The 17,061-nt window shown below is 39.4% G+C and overlaps 1 protein-coding gene across 2 annotated transcripts; it reads right to left on the minus strand.

Moving 5' to 3' along the window:
* Positions 1 to 718: 718 nt before the first annotated feature.
* spam1 (sperm adhesion molecule 1) lies at positions 719 to 9,496 on the minus strand. Of its 2 annotated transcripts, none has more exons than XM_047383903.1 (4): positions 9,475 to 9,496; positions 4,882 to 5,794; positions 4,074 to 4,163; positions 719 to 1,197 (listed from the first exon to the last, which is right to left on the minus strand). In XM_047383903.1, the coding sequence occupies exons 2-4, from the start codon at positions 5,782 to 5,784 to the stop codon at positions 868 to 870; spliced, it is 1,323 nt and encodes a 440-aa protein (XP_047239859.1). In that variant the 5' UTR covers positions 5,785 to 5,794; positions 9,475 to 9,496; the 3' UTR covers positions 719 to 867. The 2 variants fall into 2 exon arrangements, with proteins under 2 accessions (XP_047239859.1, XP_047239855.1); XM_047383899.1 differs by having other exon boundaries at positions 9,465 to 9,489.
* Between the last annotated feature and the right edge of the window lie 7,565 nt (positions 9,497 to 17,061).

The following is a 17,061-nucleotide window of genomic DNA, read 5'->3' on the forward strand; positions in this document are numbered from 1 at the left end:
TTCCTGGTGATTTCTGTATGTATTTTAGCCTGCATGTATAATACTAAACCTGTTAGAATTACAGAAAATCACAAAGTTGAAATTCATGTCCAAGATACCATGTATCTTGTCATTCTGCCTAACCTTATATCCTTCCTTGACAAATCCATTGTAGGAGCTACGCTGTACGAAACTCTATGTACTCTCTCTCTTTCACCCCATAGGCAGCATTTAAGGCTGAGCACTCCTCTGTTTAACTGTGTTTCTCTCCTGAATGAAGCCACTGAAGGAACTACTGCTGCCATTAACTCACAGAGTAGAAATGTATACAGACAGTGTTCCTGGACCAGTGATTCTGTATTTTTACTATTTTTACTGTGCCTGCTTTTTGTCCTTCTAAAGCCCCTTCAGTCATGCCGATGGCCGCACATTCTTCTCCCTGTCACCACATGCTTGGTGAGAGGGACGGAAAGACATAATTAACTGAATTTAAATGCATTGTATATAAGAGTGAGTTGGACTGCATTTAACGAAATTAGAATCTGTCAGTTTTGTTGTGTTGATATGAGTAAATAATTATTAACTACTGGAACAGTTTTTTTTGTTTTAAAGTGTCTTGAGATTAAATGTACTTTGAATTAGTGCTATAGAAATAAGCTGAAGTAAAAAACAAGTGTTCTCTTTACATTTCAACAGACAGTGCACTGCATTACTGTGTAAAAAAGAGAAAAAATCAATATGCAGAAAAACATGAATTTATTATCTTGCCTCATATCTTTATTTTGTGAGTAAAAACAGAATGTTTATGTGAAATATTTTTATTATAGGAATAACTACAAATCCAGATTTGAGAGGCAGAAAGGGGCATTTATTTACTCCCCTCACAATTTACACCCGAATGAGTTGAACTTCAGTTGGAATCTGCAACTTAGGAGAGCAGCTCCACCCAGCGTAGCACTGACAGGTGAACTTTTTCACCCAGTCGTTAAGGTCGCTGGCAGTTGGGAGACCGACAGCAACGTACTTCCCGCTAGCCTTCAGGATGCGGAACGAGGTGGGGTTCAGGTGTAGGTAGTGAGGGTTGTTGTAGTTCTTCCTCACACAGCGGCCATTGCCCTGACACAGCACCTCACTGCAGAGCATTGCAGCCGCAGTCACATTGGCAACATATGGGCTAAACGTGGAGGACAGGTACTCAGACAGAGACTCGCAGGCAGCCTAAACGTTGGAAAGAAATTTGAGGATCAGTGTGCACATTCTTACTGTGGCTTCGGATTAAATATTTGTATTAAATCCTAAATATTCAGAAAATATGGTTTTTTTTTTTTTTTGGTAAAGATTTCATTTAAAATTTTCACCGACATTACAAATTTAATAGGGGTCTACTTGTCCCTGTGCCAATTCGTAACTCGATTTTGTACCTTTGCACTGACATTTTATCTCTCCCTGCATCCATTTCATACCTGTAAACAAATAATCTCATTCTCATCAGTTTTTCTTCATTGTACTTCAGTATTTTCAGAAATTATGCAAACAAATGATCATAAACAGCTGACTTTGACATGAATATAGAACCAATGCACAGCATGAAACATTCTGCAGTAGATAGCAGCACTTTTATCTGAAAAAGTTGGGTACAGAATGACCAGAACTGCAAAGGAATGAAATGGGAAAATGACCAGTACCTGTAGATGGCATGGCAAAAGCCAGAGCAAAGTATTCCATATACAACAACGATTCCTTAGTAAATGTACAACTGCACTGGATTATATTTTTGCAACCCTAAATAATTTAGGAGTTTTGGACACAATTTTCTGTCATCGATCAGAATATTGTTTAGCTCAACCAATGCCTGTGTGAAAACAAATACAGGTCCTTCTCAAAATATTAGCATATTGTGATAAAGTTCATTATTTTCCATAATGTCATGATGAAAATTTAACATTCATATATTATAGATTCATTGCACACTAACTGAAATATTTCAGGTCTTTTATTGTCTTAATACGGATGATTTTGGCATACAGCTCATGAAAACCCAAAATTCCTGTCTCACAAAATTTGCATATTTCATCCGACCAATAAAAGAAAAGTGTTTTTAATACAAAAAACGTCAACCTTCAAATAATAATGTACAGTTATGCACTCAATACTTGGTCGGGAATCCTTTGGCAGAAATGACTGCTTCAATGCGGCGTGGCATGGAGGCAATCAGCCTGTGGCACTGCTGAGGTCTTATGGAGGCCCAGGATGCTTCGATAGCGGCCTTTAGCTCATCCAGAGTGTTGGGTCTTGAGTCTCTCAACGTTCTCTTCACAATATCCCACAGATTCTCTATGGGATTCAGTTCAGGAGAGTTGGCAGGCCAATTGAGCACAGTGATACCATGGTCAGTAAACCATTTACCAGTGGTTTTGGCACTGTGAGCAGGTGCCAGGTCGTGCTGAAAAATGAAATCTTCATCTCCATAAAGCTTTTCAGCAGATGGAAGCATGAAGTGCTCCAAAATCTCCTGATAGCTAGCTGCATTGACCCTGCCCTTGATAAAACACAATGGACCAACACCAGCAGCAGACCATCACTGACTGTGGGTACTTGACACTGGACTTCTGGCATTTTGGCATTTCCTTCTCCCCAGTCTTCCTCCAGACTCTGGCACCTTGATTTCCGAATGACATGCAGAATTTGCTTTCATTCAAAAAAAGTACTTTGGACCACTGAGCAACAGTCCAGTGCTGCTTCTCTGTAGCCCAGGTCAGGCGCTTCTTCCGCTGTTTCTGGTTCAAAAGTGGCTTGACCTGGGGAATGCGGCACCTGTAGCCCATTTCCTGCACACGCCTGTGCACGGTGGCTCTGGATGTTTCTACTCCAGACTCAGTCCACTGCTTCCGCAGGTCCCCCAAGGTCTGGAATCGGCCCTTCTTTTTCCTTCCCACAGACTTCCCACTGAAGTGCCTTGATACAGCACTCTGGGAACAGCCTATTCGTTCAGAAATTTCTTTCTGTGTCTTACCCTCTTGCTTGAGGGTGTCAATAGTGGCCTTCTGGACAGCAGTCAGGTCGGCAGTCTTACCCATGATTGGGGTTTTGAGTGATGAACCAGGATGGGAGTTTTAAAGGCCTCAGGAATCTTTTGCAGGTGTTTAGAGTTAACTCTTTGATTCAGATGATTAGGTTCATAGCTCGTTTAGAGACCCTTTTAATGATATGCTAATTTTGTGAGATAGGAATTTTGGGTTTTCATGAGCTGTATGCCAAAATCATCCGTATTAAGACAATAAAAGACCTAAAATATTTCAGTTAGTGTGCAATAAATCTAAAATATATGAATGTTCAATTTTCATCATGACATTATGGAAAATAATGAACTTTATCACAATATGCTAATATTTTGAGAAGGACCTGTAACTGGATTTCTCACAGAATGAATTTTTAAAAAAGGACCAGACAGGGCTGCCCCTTCTCACGCTCTTTATTTGCTTTTTTTATTGAATCATTGCCAGCTGAAATTTGCCAAAGTAAAAATATTAATTGACCTAAAACAGAAAAACATTTACTCATATGTAAATATCTGGTTTGAGCTTTGTGTATTGGGATTATGTAAAAAGAGCAGCTTTTAACTAATTTCCTAAAACTTAGTAAAAACCGTATGACATTAGTGCTACTACCAAACCATAAAGCTGCCTAATTCAGGTTTTAAAACTGTTTGCTTGACAGTAATTAATTGATAAGCCAGAAAAAAAAAAAAAGAAAGAAAGAAAAAATTTCGCCTGGCTGTTTTACATAACTGTTAACAGAGATAAGAACACCTCAGTGTCTTTTCTCTACACCCGATCTAAAAGAGGAAATGAAGACATTCAGATTATTGCTGATTAAAGCCTGGTCATCTGTGTTCCTGTTAAGATATTTCAACAGAGGTTTTGTAATCATGTCGTAAAACAAACACAGAAACCTTCAGTGGCTCATCTTTTTCCCTATGCTTTAGAGATGAGGGAAATAATATCTCCTTCACTCAGGCAAATGACAATTATTCATTATGTATGCTGGCAGTTGAATTTTACAGATTGTTTTTAATAAAAATAGCCTAAAGTTACCTTGCTATTGTAGTCCCTAGTAGCTCCCCATATAACAACTCCAGAAGCACCAAGAGCTGCAGACTCTCCAACAGTGTTAACAAGATCTGTCTGAAAGAGCAAAAACAACAGGTAACAAGTACAACATTTTTAGAGCAGCTTCTTCCAGGCACTTTGACACATGATAAGAGGGTTTTGTTTGGTTTTGTTTAAGGATGTTGTCTGATTGTTATAAGTTATACATGTGCAGCAGCTCCTTTTCAGTACAAGGGATAGACGATAGAGACTCATTTACAAACCACCACCAGGAACATGGGGGTGATGTCATAAAGTGTGGCTGATTGACAGGTCGAGAGGCAGGAGTCGGAGAGACAGAGATGCCAAAACGTTTAATTTTCCCCCAGAGGAAAATCATTACCCCACATTGAGGTTCATCTACGACTGACCACCAAAGAGAAATAGTAAGCTGTTGAAAGGATTAAATGCTCTCCTGAGAGCAGGTTAGATACTGAACAACATAGTTATGGTTTTTGATCAGCAATAATTCATTAGTGTATAACATCACAGTCTTCCCATCCTTTACAGTGTTCTCAACGTGCAGCAGAAAACGAAGTCTTTGTCGGCGCTGTTTCGACAGTCAGATACACAATAACGTGCTCTAAGCTATGTAAAAGCACAGAAAATTAATATTGAATTAGTATGGAGTCCACGGGCAGCCAATACAGACCCAGAGCCCATTTCAGAGGGATATCAGATCCTGTTCTAAAAGAATATTTACATTTAAAAGTAAATCTGAACATTATAGAAGTAATGTTAAGAAAGTAATCACCTGAGTCTGAAACTTTTTGGTCTGATCCCGGTACAGGGGTCTAGAGTAGACATAGACAGGCACAGTATAGGAGCGTTTTGGAAGTGCCGCCACCCTCAGCGCCTCGTGGACACGATTGCGGACATAAAGCGCAGCCTGGGGTGAGTTTCCCAGAGTCATGTGGAGGTAGACAGAGGGGAAAAGAGCGGTGCTTCGTTCCCACAGCCACAGCAGCTTGTTGTTCTGCTTCTGAGTTTTACTGGAGCACTCCCCTGTGTATCCTGGCTTGTCCCATCCATAGTTGTAACAGTCAGGAAACAGATAAAATCCCCAGCGGCGGCTTGGTCTCTTCCCAATGCCAAAGCTAATAGTTTTCTCCATGAAGCGTCGCCCAGCTTCCTCAAACTGGCTCTTAGCCATTTGGGAAATTTGCTTTGTTGACAAAAATGGAGCCAGCTGCAAAGCGTGAGTAATAGACAATTTCTGATAAATTTGTTTTGATCCCCAGTTTTGGTCCCACAGAGGACGCCAGGACTCCCAGTCAATCACAGCCAGCCCAGGAGAGGAATCTTGGGAGATATAGTGATCTATTGTACTTTTGGCCTTAGCAAGATGTTCTGTCAAGTTGCCGTTTTGGGGGATACCACCTTTGTAGATCTTTTGCTTGATTATGTCAACTTTAGGATAAATGCCAAGGCGATCTTCATAAAAGATGGTAAGAAATTGACCTGGCACAGCTGAAGGTGTAGTCACTTCTTGGAAGGCAGCGGTATCCAGTGGAATTTCAAGCTGTTTGCATTGGTCAGTGGGGGCATTCCATATGGCCACAAAGGGATGATCACGGACCAGAGGTGGCTCAGTAGGTGGTAATGCAAAGGCTGATATGATCATACAGAGGCCAAAACAAGAATGAAAAGGTGCCATTGTTATGACACTGTGAGAAGACAACAGAAAAGTAAATTAATAGGATGGAATTATACATCACATAAGATACTACTTAAGATACTACATCATGATAGTAAAGAATTACAATAGCCCAGCCTTGGTGTAACAAATACATTGACTACTTTTTCAGCGTCACTCCTGGATAGGATATTTTTAATTTTGGCAATGTTCGAGAGGTGAAAGATGGAAATCCTAGAAACCTTTTTAATATGGGATTTAAATGACAGGTCCTGGTCAAACATAACAGCAAGGTTTTTTACTTCATTACCTGAGGTCATTTTAAGAAGGTCCACATTAATTGATTGACAAGGCAGTTTCTTTTTCAGGATGTCTGTCTTGTCCGAATTTAGAAGCAGAAATGTTAAAGTGATCCAAGTTTTTGTGTCTTCAACACATGCTTGCTGTCTGTCCAACTGGCTGGGCTAATCAGGATTTATAGAAAAAATAGAGCTCAGTATCATCAGCATAGCAGTGAAAATGTATTCCATGCTGCCTGATAATTTTACCTATTGGAAGCATGTAGACTGTAAAGAGAATTGGCCCAAGCACTGAACCCTGTGGTACTCCATAATTAACCCCGGAGTTTGAAAATGATTTATCATTTACACGAACAAACTGGAATCTGTCAGACAAATAAGATTTAAACCAGCCTAGTACTGTTCCTCTGATCCCTACAGCATGTTTCAGCCTTTCTAACAAAATTTTGGGATCAAATGCTGCACTGAGATCTAACAAAACAAGTACAGACACAAGTCCATTATCTGAGGCCAGAAGAATATCATTAGTGACTTTCAGAAGAGCTGTTTCAGTGCTATCATGAGCTCTGAAGCCTGACTGAAACTCTTCAAACATATTATTGCTGTGTAAATGCTCAAACACTTGATTAGCAACTATTTTCTCAAGAATTTTAGATAAGAACGGAAGATTACATATCAATTTGCTAAGGACAGGTTAATCATATCTAAAATGGGGGTGGTAATCAAAGTTGGGATTGGGTCTAACATACAAGTTGAAGGTTTAGATGAAGATAATATTTTTGATAACTCAGGAAGCTCCACTGGATCAAAACCATTGAAACACGATCTGTTTCTGAAGTTAACTCCAATCTCCTCTCACTTACTAAGGATACGGTAATCATATTCAGGAGTATGCCAATCGTTTTATTTTTAATAGAATTAAAATTTTATTTAATCCCATAAAGTCATTACTGCTAAGAACTAAGGGAATGGATGGCTCAACAGAGCTATGACTCTGTGTAAGTTTAGCAACTGTACTAAAAAGAAACCTAGGGTTATTCTTTTTATACAACAGTAGACTATTTTTCCAGATTAAGTAGAAATCCTCAAGGTGTGTAGATTGCCATTTTCTCTCCAATGTTCTGACATTGTGCTTTAAAGTATGCAGCTCTGAATTAACCCAGGACCCAGTCTCTAATGCCTAATGCACCATGCAATGAGGAAGTAACAGCAGAACAAGAGAATCAATTTGTGAAAGGGAAGAAACAAAATGAAAGCCCTTCACTGTGTTTTTCTGTGATAGTGAGTAAATAAAAAATTTCTGATAATGATGACTATATAAAATTTTCTTTCAGGTGTGGGGCACTCAGTTAAATGAAATTTAAAGGTTATAAAAAATGGTCGGACAGGACAGGGTTATGAGGAAATATTGTTATTTCCTTACACTCAATGCCATATGTCAGCATATGTCCCGAGAATGAAGACAAAGGTGGGTAGGTTTGCTATTAATTGGTCTGGGACTAATCAATAAATCGACAAATAGATGGTTGCTACTCCTCCTCCTAGCCCAGTATTCTGTGGTATGTGAAAAATTGAACAATTAGAAGTAGCTGACTCAATTATAGTAACATAATCCTCTTGCTGCATCCAGGTTTCTGTGAGACAAAATAAGTCAATGTGATTGTCACATATCAAATCATTAACTAACAAGACAATCCAATGAGAAAGATCTTATGTTCAATAAGCCACATTTGTTCATTTTTTCTTTTTAGTCTGAGTTGTTTATTGTTATGAGATTTTCAGTTTTAGATTATTTTTAGTCTATTCTGTTTTGGCCGTGAACAAGATACTGTCTTAATAGGGTACTAAGAATATTGTTAAAATTATAAAAACAATACTGTGGCATACACAAAGAATAAGCCGCAAAGGTGTGTCTGTGGGAACAAACTTGAGTGACAAGTCAGTTACTGCTAAGTGACTAGTCAGAGACTGTTGAGTTACTGCAGAGTGACTGCTGAGTGACAAATTGACTAGTGACTGCTGGGTTACTGGGGAAAAACTGCTGGTTGACTGCTGAGTGACTAGTGATTGACGGCTAATTGACTAGTAAGTGACTAGTGAATAAGTAGTCAGTGACTGGTCAGAGACTGCTTAGTTAGTGCTGAGTGACTGCTGAGTGTCTAATTGACTAGTGACTGATGAGTGACTATTAATTGACTGCTGCATCACTAGTGAGTGACCAGTCAGTGACTGCTTAGTGACTACTCAGAGACCGGTGAGTTACTGCTGAGTGACTAATTGAAAGTGACTGCTGAGAGACTAGTGATTGACTGCTGAGTGACTCATTGACTAGTGACTGACTGCTAAGTGACTAGTGAGTGACTGCTGGGTTACAAGTGATTAACTGCTGAGTGACTAGTGATTGACTGCTGAGTGACTAATGAGTGACTGTTTAGTTACTGTTGATTACTATTGAATTTTGTGAGTGAGTTCTTCTGACTCAGCAGTCACTAGTTTAGCTTTCAGTGTATGTCTGCTACTCGGTATTATTTGGTTTGACTTTCCAATAACAGTTTAAAGGGCAAATAACCCCAACTACCTACCCTCTACTTTCTACACTAATGGGATAGTAATAGGAAGGTTAATGGTTAGTTACAAATATGATAATGAAAACCCAAATTCAGTATTTCAAAAAATCTGAATGTTACATAAGATCAATAATAAAAAATAAAAAAACATTTCAAACAGAAATGTCAGGCTTCTGGAAAGTCTGTTTATTTCTCTGCATGCAGTACTTGGTTGGGGCTCCTTTTGCATGAATTACTTCATCAATGTAACACTTTTTGTTAATAATCCAATTTTTTTGAGCTGTAACTCTGTATGGTGCCTCAATAAAATGATCAGTTTGCAATACAGATTAAACGTATATGAAGTAATTTTGTTTTGACAAACTGAACATCTCAGCCTGTGTTTTTTCTAACAGGTCCCATTTGTTGTTTAAGAAATGTTTCAGAAAATTATGCCAAGACTTTTACTCTAGCTTCAAACATCTAACTTCATCAGAGGAACATTTTACAAGTGATAGTTTGTACAAGATCAAGCAATACCCAGTTCATGTTTCACTAACAACATTTTATTTTTATTTAGGAAAACTCAGCTTGGAGCTTGATTTGGAAAGTTTGGACGCTGAAGAAAGCTAAAATAAGACATTTAAATATATAGAATGAAAAATGTTAATTAATTTTGTGCCTTTGTCATCTGGCTGATTAAAGGTTAACCAGGTTATTGCATATGTCAACCCTACCTAGTATTCCAATTTGCATATTAAAAAAGTGAAAATCTCACTAATATGTAAAACATGTTAAGAAGGTAACAATTAAAATCCTTCTATAGAATAAATGTATATATCTCTTTAGATCTCACCAAGTCTTACCTGCTCTTCTCTTGAGTCACCAGTCAAGATCTGCCAAGTGTTTCTTAACTTTTATACATTTGATTATTTGTTGACTCATGTTTGGGAGGATGTGGTTTGCTCTAGCTGTTTGGCCTCTATCTGATCGAGGTCTTGCCGTCTGATGTTGTCTCATGTTTTTTGGAAGTACCAGGCTGGGTAAAACTTCAAGAGAACCCAATATAGGTTAAAAAGAATATTATTGTCATTTCTTATATATCAAAAATGTACTCTGAAACAAAATTGTGTTTCACTTGTAGCAGGACATCTGTGGTGTAGTGTATTTCTTTAGATGTCAGGAGATTAAACCACATTTGGGACTGGAGCAGCATCTGTCAGATCTCTTGACACCAAACCAGCAGCATTAGTGTGACTCAGCTATAATGTTGGTAAAACTGACCACATGGTGTTCAGTCCTCATGGTAACCTCATGGTGCTTAAAGGGTGCTGGTTTTCTTAATGGTCCATGTTTTAGTTTAGGTTTGTAGCCCACCATCATAAAGATTTCACATCCAGCTAGTAGGAACACAGCAGTATTTTAAGGCTTGACATAGCTCTCTGAGTCTGTGTATGTGAGGCACATCCTGCTCCTATTTTCAGCGGCTGCAGCATGGCCTGCAGGTGAACATAGAGCAGACACATTATATCATCCTCCAGTGTCTGTTTAAAGAAATATTTTGATCAGAAGAATCTGACGCACACACGCATACATGCTCATCCAGGAGGAGTGAATGCTGCATTGTCTTCTAGACATAACTGTTGGCTGAGCTTTTTCTATGACTGTGTGTGCTCTTTTTCATACTCTAGACTTGAAAACTGACTCAGAGCTTATCTGCTTAGCTGTGTTTCTCTCCTAGATGAAGCCACTGAAGGAGCTACTGCTGCTTTTAATATTTTACTTTTACTAGTACCCCTGGGTCAGTGCTTCTGTGCTCATTTGTGTCTGCTCTGTTCTCTCAAACCCCCATTCGTTCATGGCAGATGGCTACTCACACTGAGCCTGATTCTGCTGGAGGTTTCTTTCTGTTTAAAGGGAGTTTTTCCTCTCCACTGTCACTACATGCATGCTCAGTATGAGGGATTGCTGCAAAGTCAATGCAAGTGACTGTCCGCTGTCTCTACATGCTAATTCATGAGGAATGAATGCTGCAAGTCACTGACTCGATGCAATCTGTTGGGTTTCTTTAGATAGAAAACTATTTAACCAATTTGAATATTTAATTGAATTTGACTGGACTGTTTGATAACTAGCATAGTTTTTAATGTATGTACTTGACTTGGAATCTGTATGATTTAATTGGATTGTCTTGAGACGACATGTTGTGAATTAGCGCGATGATTCTAGAATTACGGCATTGAAAGTGGCATTTTGGTGTAGTTCTGTTACTTTCGTGCTGATATATTCTTTTTAAGAACTCTAATTCCTCCTTTGGTGAGTAAAATATATTTTTTTGGACAATTGTCTTCTCTCTTATCAGATGCTATGCAGCTGGAAGGGTGTTTGTTGTCACATTTTTACGTTTGTACATTTGTCATGATGCATAACTATAGTAACAAGGTGTTTTTTACTACTGGTAGCAGCTGATTAACATCTCAAAAGCTCAAATAATACTTTAACTACAATCCCAAATCTCTGGTGAGGTCGAAAAGGAGGCACCGTGGATGCAGAGCAGGAGCAAAGAGAAGAGAGAGAAGGAGGACGTTCAAACCATCTCTTCCACCAATTATGATGGGCAGTGTGAGATCATTGGGAAATAAGTTGGATTAACTCCAAGCCTTACAAAGGACCCAGCCACAGTATCGGGAATGCAGTATTATGTTCCAACGTTTTAACAGTTTGTCAGCTGCTCTACTAGACAAAACTAAATGATGGATGTGTTTTATGCAAATGACAAGGAATCATACATCTCTAAAACAAGACATCCTCTAGGCAAACCAGATCACAATCTTGTTCTTCTCTGCTTGAAATATAAGCCCCATGTTCAGAGGCAACCTGTAATAAAGAGAATTGTGAGAAGATGGTCTCAGGAAGCTGAAGAAGCCCTGCGAGGTTCAACTGAAGCTACAAACTGCAGTGCCAGCCACATGGAGAGGACATCAATGCCATGAGTCAATGTGTAACCGACTATATCAACCTCTGTGTGGATAACATCATCCCCACCAGAACCGTGAGCTGCTTCCCCAATAACAAACCCTGGATGATCAGTGACCTGAAGGACCTGCTTAACGCCTTCAGAGAGGGAGACAGGGAATTATTGAGGAGTATACAGAAGCAACTTAAAGTCAAAATAAGAGACAGCTTCCCCCGGAAGCGGAATAAGGCTGCAAGGTTAGATCGTGTCAGCCCTAAATTCCTGAAGGGCTGTGGGATTCTGCAGCACCTCTTCAGCCTTAGCCTGGCCCAGAAGAAAGTTTCAGTTTTCCAAAGTTCCAGTGTACCAAAGAAAACTCACCCATCAGTCCTCAATGACTATAGACCTGTTGCCCTGACATCCCACATCATGAAGGTCCTAGAGAGACACCTGTTGGCCCACCCGAATAAGCGAACAATAAACTATCAGGACCTCTTTAGTTTGCTTATTGCTGTAGAGTTGGAGTTAAAGATGCCATCATACACCTGCTTCAACAAACCCACTGTCATCTGGACAAAGCCAGCAGCACTGTGAGGATCGTGTTCTTTTTGACATGCATTTAACACAAGTCAACCTGATTTGCTTTGTCAGAAACTCCAGAAGACTCCAGAAGCCTCAAGAATCTCCTGGACCAAAGACTACCTGACAAACAGACCACAGTTTATGAGAATGAAGGGTTGTCAGTCTAACCAGGAAGTCAGCAGCACAGGAGCACCACAGGGGACTGTACTCTCACCATTCCTTTTAACTCTGTACACCTCAGACTTCCAGTACAAGCCAGACAAGACAGAAGCTGAGTACAGATAGCTGGTGGACTACTTTATGGCATGGTGTAGAAACAATCATCTCATCTTGAACCTGAATAAAACAAAGGAAACACAATGTCCATCACGGGAGAAGAACTGGAGTTGGTGGAGAAATATAAATACCAACAGAGTGTCTTCCGTCAGAGGCCTCTTCAGATCTGCTGTAAGACAGACCACTACAGGAGATCCTTCCTGTCCACAGCCATTAGCATCTACAATGGCTCTTTGAAGAAACATTCATAATATGAGCTACAACAACATTTAATTTCCCTTTGGGATTAATAAAGTATTTTTGAATTTGAATTGAATTGAATTGATGACAGATGCGCACAACAAATTTGGTTGTATTTAAACAGGAGGCCTTCATGAGGATCACGACACAGAGGTCAGGCTTGTGCGGGTTTGACCCTAGGGGAACCTCACATGTCTTTTGCAGTTATAAGCTACAAATTGGAAGACAAACCCTTTTGGTTCCGCCACACCAACTAAATGGTCTGAAAGTGCACAAGGCCCAGTTAAAGGATGTGAAAAAACAACGAGTTCTGTGATGTGGAGTGCGTGGTTAAGTGTTTAGTATGGAACTAGGATCTGAAAAGGGTTAATGTCATCTTTCTCTTTACACCTCAACTGTAGGAAACAATTATATTTCCTATTCCTGCTAATGTTCATCCCAGGATAACAGAATGGATTCTTTAGAGGTACAAGTACACATGCTATAAACACACAAATAAGAGACTGCTTTGTTTTTGTTTATTGCCATCTCCATAGCAACTTGTTTGAATTTTACTGGATGTACTAGTGGGCTAGCAGCTCAAACCCTTCCATCCAGACATACATAGGTTAAAGCCTGAAACAGTAAGGAAAGGAAGGACAATTGTTGGTTACCAAGGCAACTGAACCTGGTGAAAAGACAATGTTTCTAAAACAAGAAATAAACAGACTTCATAGGCCAACTCCGGTTATTTGGACTCTTAAAATTTCCAGAAATTCAATTTAATTTAAATCCTCTGGACAAGAAAAAATGCAGATTTGTTTCCATTGCTTAATTTTGATCTAAAATGACAATAAATAACTGGTGACCTTTCCAAATATGCTTAGAGCTTTTGTCTTTAGGTATTATGAATACCTCTGGCTGTTTTTGTGCTAAAACATGTAGGCGAGCATTGGCATGCGTTGCCTCTTATATTTGACTTATGTTCATTACAATTTAGAGTAATAAAACTTGTAAGAATATTTGCTGGAGCTTTGTATACTTTGCTTCTTATTTCAGGAGAAAAAAGACTTTGAATGCTTGTGTGTGAGATAGCATTTAAATGCTAAGACTGTGTGACATTTTTCATGTTTCATAGTGGTGAGGAAGCAGTCTTTGTTAACATGTTCCTCTTTTTAGTCTCTGCTGAGGAGAGAATGACAGAGGAAAAAAAACGTAATGAAAAGAAGTCTTAATTAGCAATAAATTATAATTCAGGCAATATTTGTAATGTATTTTGATACTACCAGACATTAACATGTACTAATTCATTCAGAGTGAGATCATACTCACTGGACCTGAACCTCGGACTCATACACTGATACATACCCTCAACAACAAAAAGGGTACTGGAGTTTAAAGAAAGCAAGAAATTACAATTTCTAATCTGAAGAAGAATAATATTTAGTAAAATGAAACAAAAATCATTGTAATAAATTCTCTAAAGTTAATTATTTGAAATAATTCTTGAAATAGTTTTGGAATGGTTTTGGTATGGTTTAATTTTTTAAAACTTTGGGAAATGTATATTTCAACAATTTCAAATAATCTATTATGTGTGTTATACCATAGTAAAATAAACAGGTAAACATGAAGGTAATTATTGTTTTATTTCCATGTCTTCTTTCAAATAGGTAAAAATAAAAAATGCTACACTTCTTACTTTATATTTTTTGTTCCCAGTGGGTGCAGAAATGGTCCACACCTGTGTTTTATCAGACCCGTGGTCCAACCTGCTTCTGGACCAAAGCAAGATGAGCTTAACATGATAAACTTTAGTCAACCAATGTTCATGATTCAGTAAAGTGATCAGATTTGGGACAGTTTAACTACATTCCTGACTTTATAATAGAAGAATACATAACTGGTTATTCGATGCAATGGGCAGTTGTGAACTTGTGAGAAAATAAAGTAGACATGTGGAGTGATACAGCAGCGGCCAAAACAATCTATCTTTTCTAAAGGAATGTCGGTGAAAAAGGGGTTAGAGGCAGAGCATGTTACCTTTGATGTGAAGATTTCATCATAAGTCTGAAATATTTCTTAGTTTTTGAAAATGTCAGTTTTCTTTTGCTTTTCATACAGAGGATTGTTGGGGCCATTCATTTTGGTCTCACATTTTTACATGCGCAGCTCAACAGACGTCGCAGCTCTGACGTCAGTGGGAGTATAAACCGGCTGAGATGCAGAGTTTCGTTGCCATTTCCCGCCTTTCTCACAGGACAGCGCAACGGAGGCGCATATCTGGAGAGACAAAAGCTTGCAAGTGAACTTTTGCTCCACAAGGCCATTCCCGGAAGAGCTTGAAAGCTGGAAATCTGTCTGATACGAGAAGATCAGGAGATTTATTTGCTGATCACAGACCTCACCGACACAAGGCACAGGTGGAAACCCACAGAGTTTCTATGTCCAAGGAGATGAGTTTTCCTCCCTGTGTATGCAGTCGACTAACGGTTCATCTTTTCCCCTCCTGGACGGATGAGAAATTACCGTTTGTTTTCTTTAATTTGATCACGGACGTGTGGTCCCACCTCCCCTCCTTTTTCTTCAGACTTGATCCCTCCTAAACTGGCGGAGAGCAGAAATCAACATCAAAGTAATTTCGTTCTTTTCATATTAAACCGGATAGGTGCATTTAGAGGTCTGGGCAGGATGAGGCATAGTTAAGGTGATGTAGGATCACCAGTAGTTAATCTCAGGTATTAACTTGTTGCATGCAATACTGATTGAATTATGTTATGCTATTATTATTGTGTTGGACCACTTGTTGCTGAATATTGGACTACTTGCACAGACACCAGGCCTCCTGATGCTTGCGGCCATTTTGTATCCCGGACAGTGCGCGCCTCCATGTCCCGTCGAGCATCACGACTGTTATGACGGGGCGTCTCAAGTCTGACATCACAAGACGCTATATAGGAAGGCGGGCATTTTAAAACTTGCTTTCCAGCTGGCAATCTTGACGGGGTCGCCACGCAACTGGAGCGTCCTTGGAAGTAACAGAAATCCCACGTGGAGTTTCCAGTTATTTCTCTCTCTCTCGTTGGCCAACGAACAATTCATAACTGAGGTTTTTCGACTAAGAAGGCCAGAAATTTCACTTTGCCGATCGAAGACGTGAGTTAACACGTAACTAAAACACGGAGTTTGAGGAAACGAACCGCTATCGTGTTTCATCCCTAGTCGACTGCTGATGGTTAGAACCTATTTTTCCCTTTCGTCAAAAAGCAACAAAGGACAGGACTGACCGCTCTCTTGGTGTGTAACTGCGGACACACAACACTCAGCCCCCCCTTTTTTTTTCCTTCAACTCGCTGCCCCGAAGGAAGCTTCAACAAGTAAAACCCATCTTTTATTTAATCTTTTATTTCTTTATTAGAAGGCCTGGGCAGGGTCAGAGGTTGTAGAAGCGATCAGAATCCCTGGTTAGGATCTCATGTGTTCTGAATGATATGTGCATGTAACCTTGCTTATTGAAACTTTGATGTGTTATTTGATATCGGGATCCGCCGCGTTCCTAGAGCTGCTTGTGTTTACTATCTGAGAGTCAACGCGGTTGTGTTGTAAGACTGGACTGTTAAACGACCTCATGGTAAAATTCTCCATTTCCCCTTTGTCTTCAATCTCACTGTGCTAGCTTGCCGCCAAAAGTTAGAATCCTTTGCGCTCAGGAGTTGGGGGGAAGGTTTATGATCAGAAGATCATAAAGGACAGTCGGAGCTGCGCTCCAACCCCCCACCACTCACCACCACACCACCACTCATATTCTCATTTCCTTCGTCTGTTGTGTCATAAACTGCTGGTTGATTCAATACATACCCACTACCGTTTGTTGAATTTTGCTTAGTTAGATGTGTTACCCCTGTGTTTGTAGAATTTTGCATGTTGAGTAGGTGAAAATTTATAAATATTCACATAGATAAAGAGAGAGCGTTTTGTGTTCATTGTGTACGAAAGTGATTCGTCAGTCAAAATAAGGTTAACGTTCCACACGTTTCGACAGAAACGGTCGATTAAACAGTGACATCTCCGGCAATAGTTATTAATTATTACGGAGTATTTAACGGTTGTAATTGTCAGAGGCGTTGAGCCACAATTACAACACCAGAAACATCTCTGGTCTCAATTCATAAATGAGGTTTTTGGTTAGGAAGTTGATTTTGTCAGGTTATGATTTGTAATTATAATTATTGATCAAGATTAATCAATCAATAATCATAAACCCAACATATGGCGTCCCTTTGACGCACCTTAAAAAGACAAACATCAAATCACTATTGCACAGAATTAACAGTTGTGATCTCCGTTAACTAGACGTTTATTGTGAGACACAGAACGTTTGTGAATTAGGGGATATTTTGACTAGGTTGTGCTCAGTTCT

The sequence above is a fragment of the Girardinichthys multiradiatus genome, chromosome 2 (genome assembly GCF_021462225.1).
Source record: "Girardinichthys multiradiatus isolate DD_20200921_A chromosome 2, DD_fGirMul_XY1, whole genome shotgun sequence".
NCBI classification, from domain to species: domain Eukaryota; kingdom Metazoa; phylum Chordata; class Actinopteri; order Cyprinodontiformes; family Goodeidae; genus Girardinichthys; species Girardinichthys multiradiatus.

Coding starts and splice junctions, on each gene's coding strand:
- spam1 (XM_047383903.1), bottom strand. CDS start 5,784: ATGGCACCTTTTCATTCTTGTTTTGGCCTCTGTATGATCATATCAGCC. Junction 4,164..4,881: donor CCAAAAAGTTTCAGACTCAG/GTGATTACTTTC, acceptor TTGCTCTTTCAG/ACAGATCTTGTTAACACTGT. Junction 1,198..4,073: donor CTAGGGACTACAATAGCAAG/GTAACTTTAGGC, acceptor TCCAACGTTTAG/GCTGCCTGCGAGTCTCTGTC.